The sequence below is a fragment of the Hippocampus bargibanti genome, linkage group LG18 (genome assembly GCF_051943395.1).
Source record: "Hippocampus bargibanti isolate YZ-2025 linkage group LG18, ASM5194339v1, whole genome shotgun sequence".
NCBI classification, from domain to species: Eukaryota; Metazoa; Chordata; class Actinopteri; order Syngnathiformes; family Syngnathidae; genus Hippocampus; species Hippocampus bargibanti.
Genome location: NC_142751.1, coordinates 5203804 through 5223516, shown reverse-complemented (window position 1 = coordinate 5223516; position 19713 = coordinate 5203804). Strand labels below are relative to the sequence as shown.

Genomic DNA, 19713 nt, shown 5'->3' with positions numbered 1-19713 from the left:
GACCCTGACCAACAAAGCGACACCCAATGCATTTTGAGTACTTTATTTGGTCTGAAAACACCATGTTGATCGCAAAATTAAATGGAAAACTCCATAAATAATGCGATGGTGAATTGTTGGGTGTCGCAACAAGACTACCAATTGAGGTTAAACGTATAAAGAATGTGTTAAGTTGACACAAATTCCCATCAGACAAATCAGCCCATTTCTAACATAGCTTGTGCGCCATCTTGTGCATTTTCTGGGACGCTACATTGGAGTCCAGACAGCTCGAGTTGATTACTTTTTGTGGATGTGAAACTGAGAGGGTGCGCAGGTTGTTGTGCACACCAAGTCAAAATATATAATAACAAGTCGCATACACCTCGCCCCCATTTTTTTTTTTTCAGTTTTTTTTCCCCTTACACCCTTTGCCATCTGTTTTCAGTCACACTAGTTTGTAACCGTGTGCTTGTATGCAATACATGTCCAAGAATTATTGAAAATGTGTTACATTCATAACTATGAATATCTGTTTATCTTAGGCAGAGTGTGATTAGAGCAAGTATTTGCTGGTTCCTATTTTATTATGTACCCCCTCCTCCACTTTCCCACAAATGTAGATGCTCCAGGGTGCCAGGAGTCTCAGGCAAATGTCAGAAGAAACCTCAGAGTGGTGATAAGACTTCACTGAGCAAAAAACATCCCATGGAGCAACGTTTCTCCTCCAGGAATTCTGACTCATCTATTAACTTGGACACTCAGTTTGACAGCATATTCTCTTCTTCCTCAGAAAAGGTATTACCAAATTTAAAATTCTGATCTGTACACCCATTGTCCAATTAACAGAATAATACTGAATATATTTTTGTTTGTTGTAAAAGTCCAGAGTTCTATATCTCAAAAGCTCAAATTCTGATTCTGAAAACAGGTGTTACCACCGCTGGGCTTTTCACCAGTCCGGTACTTCATCATGAAAAGCAGCAACTTGAGGAACATAGAAATTTCACATCAGAAAGGCATCTGGTCCACTACCCCAGGTAATGAGACGAAACTGACCAAGGCACTTCAGGAGAATGAAGTCATCCTCATCTTTTCTGTTCAAGGCTCTGGGCACTTCCAGGTATGTAGAATTTTGGCTGAATGAATTTATAGTATGTAGAAAAATGTGACTGCGCTATTTAGACGGTGTTTCCTGCTCTACACTTGTATCCCGCTGAGGGGTGATATGCATTCACAGTCGTCAGTCCAATATAACAAATGTGTTTTTCTTTTGTCTTTTTGTTTTATGGTGAGGCTGGCATTAATGTCTATCTTTTAAGGGAAGTTATGTTTTTTTTAGCTGTTAATTTGTTTTTCATTTAGTTTTTTAGCACAATTCATATAAAAAGACAAACTTTTTTTTAGCTCACTTCATATCAAAGGACACATGTTTTTGTCCCTCCCCAGATGTAAGGGAAGTTTTATTCATCTAAAACAGGCTGGATACGGGCTTTTAATGAGGCCTTTGCATAAACCATACTATTTACCAATACATTATTTTGGTAGAAATAGTGTCTAAAAGTGAGGGATTACTATACAGAATAATAATAATAATAATAATGATGATGATGATGAATCATAATACATTGAATTTATAAACGCATTTCAAAACTCAAGGACACTTGAGTCACAAGTTTTTTCTGCGGGTGAGGAGCGGCAGCGAGAGGCGCCAGTATTCACTCAACCCAGGAGTAACACACAAATTGCATTTTTATAGAATCATAGACAATTAGAAGATGCCACATGAGACACATTGTGGTCATTGACAACAATGCATTTCTGGCCTTATTTTGAGAATATGCATCATAATTGTACTTTTCCAGGGATATGCTCGCATGTCTTCAACTATCACTTACACCAATTCCCAAGACTGGGGGTTTGGGCGATTAGGAGGAGTTTTTAGTGTGGAGTGGATCTACAAAGAGAATTTACCTTTCCAGTGCACCCAGCATATTCTCAACTCATTGAACGACAACAAGAAAGTGCAAATTAGCAGGGACGGACAGGTGGGTTTTTCATTTCATATTTTCTCAAGAAAGTCTCGTGATGACTGTATATTTGTTCTCTCAAAATGCATCAAATTGATGCATTTCAATTTGAGATATTCCAAATTTTCTACCATGTCCTTGTCAATGTCATTCTCCCCTTTTCATCCCTGATTTATTTGCCTGGGATGCAAAGATGTGGCAAAGATGGTTCCTATAATATTGACACTCATAGTTTATGCCTCAATTCTACTGTGCTCTCCATCAATACATTATGTTTGAAAACTCAATTTTGACATCTACATATCCTATATACCCGGTAGTATCATTTAAAGGACAACCGACATCACTTTTTTGTTTCTTAACTGGCATCAGAAAAACGTTTTATAACATCTAAAATACCCAAAACAAGCAGTATGATATTTTTATTCAAATGCAAAACACAAATAAAAATGACTTAAAGTGTCCAAAATCTGCAAAAAATTGAGCTGTGAATCAGAAAGTCCCGCCCCCAGTTCTTGACATCACGCCAAGACTTCTTGCATTGCTGCAGAATCAAAACAATGGCTTCAGATTCGGAGAATATGCTTTCTTGTTACACATCCAGTTATGAATATGATTCAAATAGTTCTGAAGAGGAAAGCATACATGTTTGCAATCGATTAAAGAATTTATTCCCTGCCATTTTGAGGCAACTTTGGGGCAACAATGGATCACCAGAAAAGAGGCACAAAATGGCGACCTCCAGTGGCCACCTCCGCTTCCACAGGCTGATAAATTCCTTATATGGATCTTGGACTCCCTCTTCTGGCGGCTTTTGGGTGCAACACGGTTCTCAGACCAAACACGTACAGCAAAATACATTGGCGTGATGGAAGGACGATACAATGCGTCTTTTTTACAGTCAGGGGGCGGTCCTTTCATGACGTCACGTACGGACTCGTCACCAACTCAAAAACAAGACTTCTTGAATATTCAGCGCGAGTCTTAAAACGTAAAATATCGCTATTTGTGGTGGAATCTTATGAAAATACGCTCAGTAGAAGTCATTTGAATCCATTTTACAAATTATGGACACAACTTGTCCGGAGACGTCGGTTGTCCTTTAACAAGAATCAGTGTCCCTCACTGCATTGCAACATTTTGGTTCATTGACCACTCGTCAATTCAAGCATATAAAATTTTCAATCAGATATATTTTTCTTTAACTGCTGTATTCTACTAGTTAACCTTAATGATATCAATTACAATATTTAAAAAAAAAACGGGATTTTTGTAATTGTAGTAGATCACCTGGAACTAAGGTCGTTTGCCTTACTACATTACGTCACTTTACATATGACACTACCTCACATTACGTACGTCACTACCTCACTTTACATTCAGAAATTACATGTATTGTCTGTTGTCAATTGTATGTCTTTTTTAGCCACATTATAAATGCCTTGCACGCTGGGTCCGAGAGGACATTAATTTCATCCTTGCTGTATTTCATGTACTTTAGCATATTTGACAATAAAACTGACTGACTTTGACTAAGGCTATGTCTGATCGTGTCCAATGCATCTGGAACGTATTCACACTCATCCTTTCATGATTTTTTTTCCTCCCTTGGATTGCCTAAGGAATTAGATGCCCACGCTGGCAGAATGCTGCTGTCTCTTTGGGAGAGAAACACCAAGTATTAAGTAATTTGGTGTTCACACTTGACTTCATCAGCATCATTGGGACATCCCTTTGCATTATTTCTACCAATGTTTCTATCAGTTTGTCAAGTTGCAAACCACTGAGGTATTCAACTGCATCTGTTAAGAATCTCTTCCTAACACTCTTGAATTAAATGGGTAAATCTAACATTGTATTAACCTTGGAGTATTTCAAAAAAAAATTGAAAAAGACTGATGTGGTGATGGTTTTGAAATGTTCATATTTTTTTTATTGTCTGTTTCTTCAACGTTGAAAGTTGCCTTGTGCGGGCTACCATTATATTTATTTTCTACATGTTGGATACCAAATGTACCCGTTTTTTTGCAATTGTATGTTAATCAAATACAGAAAAATGAAACACTGTTCTTTCAGACATTTCGATTTTATGGTGATGTTTTAGTATTTCTACTCTGCCATTGTAATCGTTTGTCAATGTTTTGTTGATATTGGAATCCAAAGAATGTTTTCCATTCAATGTTTATTTACGATGTTATTCAATAAACTGTTGTTTGTTATTTACACTTGCTCATCCTGTGAAGAAATGAATGTTTAAATATTCTATATACTTATAGGATTGCAATACATAACTGGAGCATGTTGCTCGGTGTTAGTGGCGTCACATCTGCCTTGGGTTGAAATCTCAACTTTGGCTTTTCCCTATTGAGTGTGCCTGTTCTTTGTTCTTGAATGGGTTTTCTCTGTGTACTGTGTGGTTCTTTTGACATTCCAAAAAACGCCCATGGATGGATGAATTGAAGACTCTAAATCGGTCGAACCCTCTGGGGATTTGGTGAGTCGGTTTCAGGGAGGGGTTTGACGGAGCCTCTGCCATGAAGGGTAAGACACACACACAACTCAACATATTAGTTAGTAATGACAGGCCATCATTGGCTGCGGATGATCACATGACATTGCTTGTCGTATCAGTGCTATGGGAAATGTAGTTAGCTTAGTAGTCAACCAATGAAAAGGTTCCTTCAGCCGCCATCTGTACTTTGAAAGTGTCTGACGTTTCGCTTCTCATCCAAGAGGCTTTGTCAGCAAACTAATATTTTGCTGGTAGCTCTGGCCCTATCATCTGGCACCTTCAAAGAAGTACAGATGATGGCTGAAGAAACCTTTTCATTGATGGACCACTCCTGTACGACTGAGACGTTACACAGACCTTAGTAGTCAACGTGTGACTGTTGTGATAGTATGTTGTATATAAAAAACTATATCTCTTGAAATTGATTTTTTTTTTACTTTAAATTTGACATTTATTTATTTATTTATTCAGTCCTGAAGGGTTTGGTGAATGTGCATATTACTGGCTGTATTCATTACCTCTAAAAGGCTTAAAGACCACTGCTCTAAATTCACCATCAGAGTGAATACGTAAATTGTTTCTCTTTGTGTCCTGCGACTGAGACCAGTGTGGGTTGTTTGTACCTGACCATGGTCATCTTTGATAGGCTTGAAGAAGAGTTGTGACAAGTAGCAAACAATATGACAGGGACAACCCAACCCCAATAAAGAATGTGAGGCTAGTCCGGGGAAATCCATACAGTAGTGCGCACCCCTTCGCCATCAGTACTAATGTGCATATGCACACCCATCGTGAATAGCTTTTGGAAAATGGGACTTGGCGCATGTTCAAACATTTACGCATTAAACCATTGCAAAAAAAAAGTGTCTTAAGATTCCTGGTTTATCAAAGAGGCAAAAGTTGTGCAGTGCAGAAGTTCCCCTCTATAAATGTAGTCCGTGATTATAGGATTTCCCTATTCAAAATACACCGTTTTTTGTCACATTTGTGCTACTTAGTTTTTGATGGTATTTTAAAACACTTAAAACAATGCAATTAAAGACAAGCAGTAACAGTGGATAATACTATCGTGCTCAAGTTGTATAAATGATGAAATTGCTCGTTTTTTTGCGTGATATGTCTGGGTGACTAGCATCGTTAAAAAAATAAATATAAAGTATACAGTGTTTGCCTGAGTGAGTCTTGAACTACTAATTTAACTGAGTTATATTTGTCCTTCACAATGTGTAAATGTACATCTTGGAAGAGTCACGTTTAACAATGTTTCATAGAGATCACATTCATTTCAAAGTTCCAAATAAATTGACACAAGAAGGAACACCTGATTTGAGACGTTCAGGGCTGCCCACTACACGATCGACTTACCGCGCCAGGAATTACGTTCAGGCTGTGATTGGTTGTCCCCTCTCACCAGACATCGTGCACATGATTCTATTGGACCACCGTTCCAGTGTTGTTCCCCGGTTGCCTTTCTTACTTTCTGGTTGGCCGGGAAATATACGCTGCTACCCCATCTGCACATTGGCTGAAGTACCTTGTTATCTGATTGGTCGACTCGTCTTGTACGTAGCACATAGTTTCCCCAAGTCATCCTGGCATATAAATACTGTTCTGCCGTGGTTAGTGTGTATTTCAGAATTGCTCATTTACTGGCGCTCTGTACAAACCAAATAACGTTACAGGCATTAAATTCACGCAGGTAAGATTTTTATGTTTAATTTTGATGCGTACGATAAATAGTTGATCGGTTAGATTTTTTTATTATCTATAAGGACACCTTTCCGACGAGCTTATTGGGACTCTGGTATCTGCGATCTTTTTACATCATATGAAAACTTAAAATGAGCAACTGCTATGAGAAGTTGTCATCTGAACTGTTGTGAAAGATGTCACAAGATCGAAGTGAGCTAGCTTGACACATCGCTAAAGCATGTCCGTCAATGTATTGCTCCGGGTAGGAAACCTTCCTTGATGACGCTTCTATCGTGTTCATCACTGAGGAGTTTGTCCACATTAAATGGCATTTCATTCTTTCTGTCTTGTGTGTTGCTAGATGTCACCGTGTTTACTGACATAGCGAGTTACAGATGACGGCAGTGGTGTGGATGACCGTTTTAACTTGATACAAATTCCGTTAACCTTTCACCCAGTTTTATTTTCCCAGAATCCCAATGCTAGCCCTCTCCAATCTTTTGTTGTCAATAACGACAGAAAGTGATAGAAACGTTCTTGCCATCATTTTTGTGAACTTTTTAATAAGTATAATTTGCGTCCGTTTTTGTGTGTTGTGTGGTTGGAACCTCCACAACGATGTAAAATGTTAATTCATTGTTATTTTCATTCGAGGTCAAATCGTCACCTTGTCTCCCTACGTTCTGACCCTATGAACGGGGTGAATGCACCAGAGACACCTCACCTCTAAAATAAACCCAGTGTCACCAGCCAATGTAAATCTACATTTTATCAATTGTTGACTGAGAACGTTACAATTTTTTGAACCAATAGAAGATTTTTTAATAAGAATAATGAAATAACAAGGACTTTACATTTGAACTGAGCACTCAATTATCTTCATTTCACTGCATATTACCATGAGTCTAAATATGAAACATTTTAACCAATACAGGATGCCTGGTTCTGCCTCTAATAACTGCTTGGGTCCGTGGCCCAAGGATGTGGGTATCATTGCGATGGAACTGTACTTCCCATCGCAATATGTGGACCAAGCTGAACTGGAACAATTTGATGGTGTTACAGCTGGCAAATACACAGTGGGCCTCGGTCAGGCCTGTATGGGTTTTTGCTCAGACTGTGAAGATATCAACTCCCTTTGCCTGACTGTGGTCCAAAGACTGATGGAGAAGAACAGCCTGTCTTATGATTCAATCGGTCGTTTGGAAGTTGGCACTGAGAGCATCATTGATAAGTCCAAATCTGTAAAGACGGTACTCATGCAGCTCTTTGAAGATTCAGGTAATACTGATGTGGAAGGAATTGACACCACAAATGCCTGTTATGGTGGGACCGCTGCTCTCTTCAATGCTGTAAATTGGGTTGAATCCAGCTCGTGGGATGGTAGGTGAACAAACACACACAAATAATGAGTAGAGTCAGTCATTGTTTGATATTGACAGGTGAATGTTAATTTAATGATTGTCCACTGAACCATGATGTAGTTCATTCCAAAATGTTAGTTTTTTCACTGCTATATAGTAGGTATCACTATTTCCCCCCCCTTTCTGTGGTTGATCTTCTTTTCTTGATGCAGGCCGCTATGCCTTAGTTGTCGCAGGCGACATTGCTGTTTACGGCTCAGGAAGTGCCAGACCTACAGGCGGTGCTGGTGCTGTGGCAATGCTGATTGGACCCAATGCTCCTTTGGCATTTGAAAGAGGTCAGAAAATGTAAAATGTCTTAATCAGTTACTGAATTATAATAATAATAATACATTACATTTATAAGTGCCTTTCAAAACTCTCAAGGACACTTTACAGTCACAGGATATTTTTTTTTTCTGCGGGTGAGCAGCGAGATAGATAGCTAGCCAGCCAGATAGCAAATAGATAGCCAGCTCGGTAGCTAGAGATAGCTGGATAAATAAAAAGAAGTGATGTGAAGGTTTCTTCAGCCATCATTTGCACCTCCTGAAGGTGTCGGACGCCCCGTTCCTCATCCGAAAAGCCTCGTCAGTGAACCAAAACTGCTGGCAGCAATGTCCCCACACATAATGACCAAGATGGATCCTGTGATTGGAAACTCCACCAATATTTGCTGCTGTGAAATGTGAATTTTTCCACTGTGTGACTCATAAAGGCAAATCCAATCCAAAATTGACTCCTAACACATGGCCAGCCTGTCCCGTAATCATATCAGACTAACACTATGATAAGATTTAAGATAACAATTAAGTGTGTTAATGATGATGTACTTTGTTTCTTTTATAGGTCTACGAGGAACTCACATGCAGCATGCGTATGACTTCTACAAACCTAACCTCATGTCAGAGTATCCTGTAGTGGATGGCAAGCTATCAATTGAGTGCTACCTGAGTGCCCTGGACCGCTGCTACTCTGTGTACCGGAAAAAGATCCATGCTCAGTGGCAAAGAGGTTAGTCAAAAGTGTTTTTACAGTTGAAAACATTAAAGGACAACCGACGTCTCCGGACGAGTTGTGTCCATAATTTGTAAAATGGCTTCAAATGACTTCTACTGAGCGTATTTTACAAAGACTCCACCGCATATAGCTATATTTTACGTTTTAAGACTCGCTCTGAATATTCCGGAAGTCTAGTTTTTGAGTTGGTGACGAGTCCGTACGTGACGTCACTGAAGGAACGCCCCTGACAGAAAAAAAGGACACATTGTAGCATTCCTTCCATCACGTCAATGCATTTTGCTGTGCTTGTTTGGTCTGAAAACGTTGTGTTGCACCAAAAAGAGCCAGAAGAGGGCGACCAGGCTCCATATAAGGAATTTATCAGCCTGTGGAAACGGGCTGATTAATTCCTCACAGGAGGTTGGTCACCATTTTCTGCCTCTTTTTTGGTGATGAATTTCCCCCCAATGTTGTCTCAAAATGGCACGGAATAAATTCTTTGATCGATTGCAAACATGTATGCTTTCCTCTTCAGAACTATTTGAATCATATTCATAACTGAATGTGTAACAAGAAGGCATATTCTGCTAATCTGAAGCCATTGTTTTGATTCTCCTGCAATGCAAGATGTCTTGGCGTGATGTCACGAACTGGGGGTGGGACTTTCTGAAAATGCCCAATTCACAGCTCAATTTTTTTGCAGATTTTTGACACTTGAAGTCATTTTTATTGGTGTTTTGCATTTGACTAAAAATATCATACTGCGTGTTTTGGGTATTTTAGATGCTATAAAACGTTTTTCTGATGTCAGTTAGGAAACAAAAAAGTGACGTTGGTTGTCCTTTAAGTCTCTCTCTATATATCTCTCTGCATCTCCATCCATCCACCCACCCACCCACCCACCCATCTACCCATCCATTCATCGCAGTATTGTCAGTTTAATGCATTATTCTAGGAATTAATGCAAGTCAATTTTAACAGGATTTTGTTTAATTGTGGGATTAATGCGACACCACATCACACCGGATATTATGTTGCTCTAAAATAAACAGGAAACAAAACAATGTGTGTGCCACTCAGATGCACACACATGTCTCTTTTGCCGATTATGGTTTAATCAGATGACAGAGCAAGACACAGAAAACGTATACTTCAAGTTGCAGCTCCGAAACTAAAAGAGCTGTTGTGTAGACATTATTAATTTGTTCGACTCAAGCAACTACAAGCATGTCCTTCTGTGTCTAGGTGCGTTGTGCTCAAGAAGATGAATGTCCGTCCCCGAAAACATAATGCAATATATATTGATTTATATAGCGCTTGAACAACACCTAAAGCTGTAACAAAGCGCTTAACCAGGATCGATATCATATGCACGAAATAAAGCAGTACAAGCATTGTGGCTAGTAAATCAATAATGACTTCAATGACACTCAGAAACGCAAACAAACAAGCAAACCGACTCGATAGGAAATGACATGAATAAATGACAAAAGCAATGTACAGTACTGCAGGAGATGTTGCCGAGACGGTATCTGCACTGCATAACTACTGTATTGAGTGTATTCACGCAGTAAATTGCTGTGCGAGTGTGTGACATGCTAGCTGGCCACAATTGCAGTACGCGTTGCTCACGCCAGTCGTGACACGGATGTTATCTGTATATCCCGACTGTCCAGAGGTGGTGATGGTGCCAGACCTCTGCTATGATAGGTCCCTGCTCTTAGGTTGGGGGGTGCAGAAGACTATTCCCTGAGGCTACACTGATTACTTCTATTGTCCTGACTGATTATGGGGTCTATGAGTGGCCTCAAAGACCCCGACTTCCTAATTGATTGAGAGGGATCAGGACATTACTTGCTGTTGGATTTACATGGCTCACTGTGCTAAGTTTATCCAAGTTCAGTGATCATAAAGTAGCTTTGAAACGAGCCTTTAATCTGCTGAGTAAATGTGTTTAATTGAGGGAGCCAAAGTGTCGTGAATCATTGATCAACGAGACAAACTGTTCTCTGCACTTCTGTGTGCTTAACCTCGAGCAATTCAGATGAAAGCAGTCTCAAGATTACTGAGAGTACTTTGACTTTTGAGTGTCATTTGAGGTTTGTTTGGTGAAGTGCAAGACGCAGGGCAATAAAACATATCCATGTGGGTGCTTGGAATCCACAAAACTCCTTCAGGCTGTCACTTTCCACTTTCTTGAACTATGACGAACAATTTTCCGTTGAAATACGCCCATGACGAATACTATAAATTTGTAAATTACCCTTTTGACCACAATTGACACCAGTTGTGCAATAACTGTTCATCAATAATGCAAATTTCCCCATTGTGGGACGAAATAAGGTTTTTCTGATTCTGATCAATAACCCCCGAAAAAGAGACAACATAAGTGCTGCCCAATAAATGGCATGGCTTTGAGGCAACACAGTGTGAGAACGACATTACCCAGTTATTTTAAATGTACTGTATTTGCTACATTATAAGGTGCCTCGGAATACATGGCACACCCCTTTAACCAGGCCTGTCAAAGTCATTTTTTTGCCGCGGGCCACATTGTAGTTATGGTTTCCTCGCAAGGGCCGAATGTTTAATCCCCTCCACATATTACATATAGAGCGCACAAAAAATAATACATTTTCAAATCTGAAGTCAAGAATAATGACTGTTATTGTGCTTTACATCCAAAAATATGACATTTTGGTTAAGATTTTAGCAAGCATCATGATTTGATTTGGTTTCGCGGGCCAAAAAAAATGATGTAACGGGCCGGATTTGGCCCCAGGGCCTTGACTTTGACACTTGTGCCTTAAACGAACAGCCTTTTTTCACATAGAGGGTGCACCGCAAACACAATTTGTTTATGCTAATTATTATCATCACTTGCTAGCTATTTGCTATCTATTAGCTATCTGGCTGGCTATCTATCTATCTAGCTTTTCACTAGCTGGCTGGCTATCTAGCTGACTGGCTATCTAGCTAGGCATCTGTTGGCTAACGATTGGCCAGCTAGCTAGCTTTCTATCTATTTGAGTTACTTCCAGGTTGAGTGAACGCTGGCGCGTGTGGCTGCCGCTACTCACCCGCAGAAAAACTTATCCTGTGACTGTAAAGTGACCTTGAGAGTTTTGAAAGGCACTTATATATTAAATATTATTATTATTATTATTATTATTATTATTATCGTTTGCCATCTATTAGCTATCTGGCCGGCTAGCTATCTAGGTAGCTATTGATTAGCTAGCTGGCTGGCTATTTAGCTAGGCATCTGTTAGCTATCGATTGGCTAGCTAGCTAGCTTTCTGTCTATTTGAGTTACTTCCGGGTTGAGTGAACGCTGGCGCGTGTGGCTGCCACTGTTCAATCGCAGAAAAACCTATCCTGTGACTGTAAAGTGATCTTGAAAGTTTGGAAAAGCGCTTATAAATGAAATGTATTGTTATTATTATTATTGTTATCTTCGCCATTCAATTGCATAGTAATATGAACATGGAAACAACTGAATGGGAATATAAATAGACTGAGACCATACATTAGGTGCATGGAATTATAAGGTGCACTGTTAGCTTTTGGGAAATGTGTACGTCTTTCTGTGCGGACGATATGGTGCATTTGGGTACCGGTAGTTACTTTGTACTGCAACCACAGACATGCTATAAAACATTTTGTTTGTTTATTGGCGATTACCATTTTGTGTTTGGGAGCCTTTTACTGAGCGAGTTGCTTGTTCTTTAGCCACAAAGGGACATATGTCTTCTTGTGCCGGTCCCAAGCCCGGATAAATACAGAGGGTTGTGTCAGGAAGGGCATCCGACGTAAAAGCTTGGCCAAAACAAACATGCGGATCAAACCTCGAAAGATGGAGGACACTGATTTGCTGTGGCAACCCCTTGAAGGGAAAAGCTGAAAGGAAAAGAGGAAGATTTTGTTTGAGGCACTATCCCAATGGTCTTCGCATTAGTTTGAAAAAGTTATGTTGGATACTGTTATTCAAATAAACACAATTTAGACAAATGAGACAAGAAGGGTGTACTTTTTTATACTTTTCGGACTGTAATAGCAGATGCGGTTCAACAAAAAAAATTGATTGGGATATTCATAGTCACTACCCTGATAAAAGGTAAAATGGGATTGCATTTTATCAATAAAACAGTTCCTTTATTGTGCTAAACGAAGCAATTCCCGGTAGTACTTTTGAACCCTTTTTTAAGCCTCTCACTTCTTGACAGATGATTCAGAGAAGCGCTTTTCTTTGGAGGACTTTGGTTTTCTCGTCTTCCACTCGCCATACTGCAAGCTGGTGCAAAAGTCTTTGGCTAGACTGATGCTGAATGACTTCCTAAACCACCCATGCCCCAATACAGAGACGGGCCCCTTCAGTGGCCTTGATGCTTTCAGGTAAACCAACAGTAAGAATGGCTGGACAAAGGGACATTTACCCAATGCTCTCTTCCTGAAGAGATGCTTACTTATCATTAAAATGCACACATCTTAATGTCATCAAACATGTGCCGCATTGTCCTTACATCATATTTGTGTTCTTTGTGGCAGAGACGTCAAGCCAGAGGAGACCTACTTTGATCGCGATGTTGAGAAAGCCTTCATGAAAGCCAGTGCGGACTTGTTTGAGAGAAAGACGAAGCTGTCTTTGCTCATATCCAACCAGAACGGAAATATGTATACCCCTTCAGTCTATGGCTGCTTGGCATCAGTCATTGCGCAGTATGTCTCAATATTTGGCTTTTGTTTTGACACGCATGCACCAGTCGCTATCACCACGCAGGCAAGAACATGAATCACAAATTAATAGCATATGCTGTGATTGCTACACATGTCAGATAAGAATCCCTCTTGTCGGTAAGGATATCATATCAAGCTTGATAAAGTTCAGAACTGAAATTCAGTCAAACTGACAGCTCCTCGTTGTTGAAACGAATTATTACATTGTATTTTGATAGAGGCACAGTTGTGTATCGAAACTCATTTTGGGAGAAACACAAAGACAAGACAAATCATCTTGAAAGGCAATTCAAAACAGAAAAAAAAAACAACATGCTGAAAAAGTGTACAGTACATGTTCATGTAACAGTGTAAGAGTTATTCACATAACTCCAACATAAAAAGCATGCTAACAAGTTTAACAAACCATCACCTGCCACACCTAAATACAATAAAATATTCATGTTTTTGCCACTTTTTAAATAGCAAGTCCAACTGCGGAGATAGAAGGTAGGCAGAGATAGATGGTAGGCGCTTTCTTTTCCAGCTAGCTATTTGCTATCTAGCTATCTATTAGCTATGTAGCTATCTAGCTGATTTGTAACAGATACCAAAGAGACAGAATGAACTTAACACAACTAGCTAGCTATTTGCTATCTATTAGCGAGCTAGCTTTCTGTCTATTTAAGTTACTTCCGGGTTGAGTGAACGCTGGCGAATGTGGCTGCTGCTGCTTACCCACAGAAAAACTTAACCTGTGACTGTAAAGTGACCATGAGAGTTTTGAAAGGCGCTTATAAATGAAATGTATTATTATTATTATATATCGTTTACATCAGTGAATAACATGGGAATAGAGCGCCCTCTTGTGTTGAAAATAATGTGTTAATCATTTTAAGCAAATCGCTCCAGAGTAAAAATTGCGCATTGGGCCAAACTGTTAAAAACAAACTGCAATTGATAAACAGGAAAATATGGTATCCTGAAAATAAGAATGTTAATTAAAACCATTAACTTAATGGTAACTTTAAAAAAATATATACAAGTTCTAGACAACTGGAGCCGTCTTTCCAAATGAAACAAACACGAAAACTGGCCATCTTTATTTTAATTGCAGATGCACTTTGGACACATACATTAAAAACATGACCACTATTAACACTTCATTGACTTTTAAAATAAAACTACAAAGCATATGATGACATATGTCGTCATGATGCACTTGAAACTTTTTTGGTCACGTTTTTCCAGGAATTTTGCATTTTTATTTCTTGTTTTTTTTTTTCTACTACAGAATCCAAAAACCATGATCAGCCGTACCATTATATAAAATATAACTAAAGTACATATGTGTTGACAAATAATCAGCAAAGTTATGTCGATGTTCCTAATTTTAGTGTAACGGATTGGCATTTTTGTTTTAGACACACATCTTCGGAGATGGCAGGTCAGAGGATTGGAGTCTTCTCCTATGGCTCAGGATTTGCTGCAACTCTGTATTCTCTCAAGGTGTCACAGGACCACACACCTGGTAAGTTTCCCAACGCTCGGCCCTACTTTGGAACTGACTTGAATCAGTTGTGATTGATGCCCGCAGGTTCTGCTCTTGACAAACTTATCTGCAGTATGAGTGACCTTAAGGTCAGACTGGAATCAAGGAAGAAGGTTTCACCTGTTGTCTTCTCCGAAAACATGAAGCTCAGAGAAGAGACCCACCACCTAGGTAGGACTTTTACCATCTTAATTTTGAACAGTGCAAATCTTAATGACACAATGATTGATAGATAGGTAAAGTAAAGCAACATATTGCTCTGTCATATTTAAGAAGTCACGAAATAAGTCACAGATTAAAATAAAACGATGTGGCTTCATCACATCTTTTCACTTTTCATTCAAATACTGCATTTCAAATCCAATTTCCTCTGAACTTACATACACGTTATCTGTTTTTTGCACTTATGTAAAAATTAATGCACTTATGTAAAAATAAAATAAGTGATACCTCGGTTTACGAACGCTTTAGTTAACGAACTTTTCGTCTTACAAACATTAAATTCGCGAGAATATAATCTTGGCATACAAACTTGTTTTCGGGAAACACATGGAGCGCCACAATGGCTGGAGGACTATTTTTCCACACCCCTTTTTTCTGAGTGCATACGGGGTTTGCTATCGAGTGTATACGTTTGCTTTTTTGGGACCGAAAAAGACCCCACCACAGGCTAGTGTTCAGTCGAAGAGGACACAAAACAAAATTATGGTCGAGCAGAACAAGGAGATCATCGAGAAAAACGAACGAGGTGTGCGTTTGTGTGATTTAGCGTCCCACTACCAGTGTGCTAAGTCGACCATTGCTACGTGTGGCAAAGGGTGTTTCTGTGTTGTCTAAGCAACGGTCTAAGGCAATAGAAGAGGTTGATTTGGATTAATGAAAAGCAGCACACAAGGGACAGTGTGAGTGAGGGTAATTTACTCCCTCCTGCTCCCACTCCATTCCATCAAGCCATCAACTACCATCACAAAATGAAATGTATTATTATAATTAAAACGGCTTTATTATACAGTACAGTTTATTTCTTTGATTGCAATACAATATCACATTTATTATACATAAAATATGTTATATTTTGTGTAGTTTTAAGATTAGTCGAAAATTGTGTTTTACGGAGACCTGAAAACGGATTATTCTCATTTTTAATGGTTTCCTATGGGAAATTAATGTTTGGAAGACACACTTTTCACCCGACACATATTTTCTGGGAACCAATTTAGTTCGTAAGGTGAGGTATCACTGTACCTGTAAATAAATAAAACCTAGTGCACAAAATAGTCTTTTATTTCTCCAAATGGCATCCGTTGCAATTAGAGAATTGCATTGTGCTATTTTGGCCATATCGCTTTGAATCGAATTGTTCATTCCTTTCATGTTTGCTCCTAAAGCAAAGTGCCCATTCAAGTAGACCTGATCAAACTTAATTTCAATTTTGCTGTACCCAACTTGACAATGCTTCATTAAGTTTGATGAGACTTTCCCTTGCCAACATGGCCGCAACGTTGGTGCACATTTTGTTTTGATGGGGAAAGTCGCCTATGCCACGGCAATGTGCTTTTTAGCCTGCTCTAGTCTACCGTAAAGTCTTTTTATCTATAACCTGAAAATACTATTTTAAATCTGTCCTTACCTTACAGCCAGCTACGTCCCTCGTGGTTCTGTGGCGGACCTTTTTCCAGGTACTTGGTACTTGACACGAGTGGATGAAAAACACCGTCGGGAATACGCCAGGAGACCTCTAGACAGTGAGCTGCCTTCGGAGCCAGAACGTGTTCGTTCCAACAATGCCACTGAGGTACACACAAACACAAGTGAAGTCTTTTGAAGCTGGCTCTTGACTTGGAAAAAGAATTGTCTTGCATTGCACACCAGAGCTCACCGAATTATTGAATATGTGTTACTATATGTTTTACAAGTAAGGATGACCATTTGACTAAATGTCATTGTTGTGCCCTGTGGTGGCCAAAGTCACTTTGTCATCCTTCTATCTCAGATCTTGCTCTCACTACGAGGCAGATTTCACCACACGTTGGAGCGTTCGTCCATAAAAAAAGGAAACATGAGCTGGGTTGAGGGCTAAACACATTATTATTATTATTATTATTATTATTATTATTATTATTATTATTATTATTATTATTATCATTTGTTAGCTATCTGCTATCTAGCTAGCTATCTATCCACTATCTAGCTGGCTGGCTATCCTGGACCACCATTAGATTAGATTGCAGTCGAAAAACTTGTCCTGTGACTGTCAAGTAACCATGACAGTTTTGAAAGGCGCTTATAAATGACATGTATTATTATCATTATTACTATTATTATTTTTATTAGTATTATCACTTGCTATCTATATTAGCTATCTGGCTGGCTAGCTAGGTAGCTATCTATTCACCATCTAGCTAACTGGCTTTCTAGCTGACTGGCTATCTAGCTAGGTATCTGTTGGCTAACGATTGGCCAGCTAGCTAGCTTTCTATCTATTTGAGTTACTTCCAGGTTGAGTGAAAAACGTATCCTGTGGCTGTAAAGTGACCTTGAGAGTTTTGAAAGGCGCTTAAAAATGAAATGTATTATTATTATTATTTCCTGGCTATTTGCTATCTATTAGCTATCTGGCTGGCTAGCTAGCCATCTATTAGCTAGCTCGCTGGCTGGCTATCTAGCTAGGTATCATTTGGCAATATATTGGCTAGCTAGCTTTCCATCTATTTGAGTTACTTCCGGGGTGAGTGAAGGCGCTTATAAATGAAATGTATTATTAATACAGTAAAGTCTCGTTATATCGATATCGGATATATCGATAGTCCCGGTTATATCGATACTATTTCTATGCACGCACGGAGAAAATTACATGCAAACAGGGTCGGATATATCGATAGTCCCGGTTATATCGATATTTTTTCGGACTCCCTTGAATATCGATATAACGAGACTTTACTGTATTATGATTCAGATTTTTTTTTTATGTGTCATAAACTATATTTATTATATTCGTGTTTGGGTATTTTAAGTTCGGTTTATGACAAAATGAAGGCAAATTAAACATGAATTAATATGGAAAACAGTTTATTTATATGCTTCAATTTGATTTGTTGCCTTACTAAAGATTTAGAATTGGAGGCTTTGAAGCATTTGCAATGACAAGTTCAAAAAATTCAACCAAGCAAGATTGACAAAAACTTAGCAAATACTTCATAGCTCTGATAAGAAAAATTATGCAAACTTATCTGTGGCTTCATCACTTTATGTTTTCATGTTTGGAACGACACATGAACTGCATTTGTTAAGCAATGACGCTGTTTAGACCATATAAACGTTTCTGACGTGCCGTATGTGAAAAATGATCTGTCCTTCTAGCATATCCCGAGTCCAGCCAAGAAAATGCCGCGCATCCCTATGGCCACCTCCAACAACGACACTGGCGTCAGCAAATGAGAGCCCACCCTCACCCTCCAGCTCTTCAAGGTCCAGAGGTTTGGAAACGGTGCAAACAACAAGTTGGTCAAAAGGGTCGCCAGCGTGTCATTGCTTTGGCAACGTAGCTTGTGGACACCTTTTTGATGCCGCTGAACTGTTTGTTCCTCACCCATACTCAGCAAGGGTAGACGATATATTTCACACATCAAAGAGTGTGAGGAAAACTTCAATTTCCTGATTTTATTTTGCAGCACAGACCATTGCGAGTTGAGCATCACCTCACCAGAGAAACCAAATTCCGTTTTAAAATTTAAATTGAGGATTTTACATGTACACGTTTGGCAGCAGTCAGACTGTTTTGACAGCAGCCAACCCTTATCATCATTTTCATGCATATTTTGTCTAACTGTCCCAACTTAGAATTATTTTTTTTCTTCCTAATAATCAATTATAGCCTGGACGCATTGAAAGATATAAAATCACATGGCGCTCTGAATAAAAACTAGCTTGGTAGTTGGTTGTTTGGCAGTGTCTGTAAACCTTCGGGGTAAAAAAAATATATGTTTAATATTTTAAATCATTTTTAAAATGATGTTGAATGATACTGGTATATATTGTCAATCAAACAAACTGATATGGTTATTATCATGAGATATTACTTCAAACTGATAACTTAGTTGTATCCACTTAATCTTTTCTGCCACACCACTCTCTATCTGCTAACTATTAAGAAACAGAAACTAATCTACATCGGGGTAAAAAAATCTCGAGTCAATGTCTATTTGCGTCTATGTGTTTTTGGTGCTTCAAGCTTGTGTCATGTTTGACAACATTGACAAGAAGCTCGGCCCCATAAATTTCTTTTGAACTGACAGTGGCCATCATTTTGAGTTTATGAATTTTTGTCATTCGAAGTTCTTTCTTTTTCCGTGTCTCTCTAGTTGCTGTATTCCTGTTAAATCTTGAATGAAATATCTGGCATATGAATACGGTAAAAATAGTACTCAGGTAGAAACGATGGCAACCATTAGTATTGAATTTAATGGGCTGTGGATAATTGTAGAGTTTTTTTGTAATTACATTTACATATGCCATAAGCCTTATTTCAATGATGTATCAAATGTAAACAAAATGTCTTTCCTGATGTACAGAAATTCTCGGTTGTACAGTCAATTGGTGCCTAACCACACATGCTCGCACCACAAATGAATTGTGGCTGTTTTGCTCGTGTGACTGATGTAGTTTAAGGTGGCTTACCTAATAGGTCACACGGTCTTAAATTTTGATGTTAATGTACAGTGAACGCGTTAAAATTATTTATGCATTGTAGATAGGAGTGGATGCTCCATACAATTTATTTTAGCCATGCTGTTTCTGTAAATGAAAATAAATGATTACCATATTCAA

The 19713-nt window shown here is 38.8% G+C and overlaps 2 protein-coding genes across 5 annotated transcripts in view; both read left to right on the top strand.

The window, feature by feature from the left end:
• ythdc2 (YTH domain containing 2) overlaps positions 1-4232 on the top strand; it is a 30047-nt gene extending 25815 nt beyond the window's left edge. The window contains exons 29-32 of one of the 2 annotated variants that reach the window (XM_089020755.1): positions 603-777; positions 911-1102; positions 1845-2027; positions 3632-4232. In XM_089020755.1, the coding sequence (XP_088876881.1) occupies positions 603-777; positions 911-1102; positions 1845-2027; positions 3632-3694 (613 nt within the window). In that variant the 3' untranslated portion in view covers positions 3695-4232. The other variant, XM_089020754.1, reaches the window with a different exon arrangement.
• A 1841-nt stretch (positions 4233-6073) lies between these two features.
• Positions 6074-19713, top strand: hmgcs1 (3-hydroxy-3-methylglutaryl-CoA synthase 1 (soluble)). Of its 3 annotated transcripts, XM_089020627.1 has the most exons (11): positions 6101-6220; positions 6868-6968; positions 7148-7596; positions 7790-7915; positions 8466-8630; positions 12845-13013; positions 13167-13337; positions 14759-14865; positions 14932-15057; positions 16524-16681; positions 18247-19713. In XM_089020627.1, coding segments are annotated over exons 2-11 (1551 nt in total). In that variant the 5' UTR covers positions 6101-6220; positions 6868-6966; the 3' UTR covers positions 18325-19713. The 3 variants fall into 3 exon arrangements, with proteins under 3 accessions (XP_088876755.1, XP_088876753.1, XP_088876754.1); XM_089020629.1 differs by lacking the exon at positions 6868-6968 and having other exon boundaries at positions 6074-6220; XM_089020628.1 differs by lacking the exon at positions 6101-6220 and having other exon boundaries at positions 6231-6968.

Coding starts and splice junctions, on each gene's coding strand:
- hmgcs1 (XM_089020627.1), top strand. Junction 7,597..7,789: donor TGAATCCAGCTCGTGGGATG/GTAGGTGAACAA, acceptor TTCTTGATGCAG/GCCGCTATGCCTTAGTTGTC. Junction 14,866..14,931: donor GTCACAGGACCACACACCTG/GTAAGTTTCCCA, acceptor TGATGCCCGCAG/GTTCTGCTCTTGACAAACTT.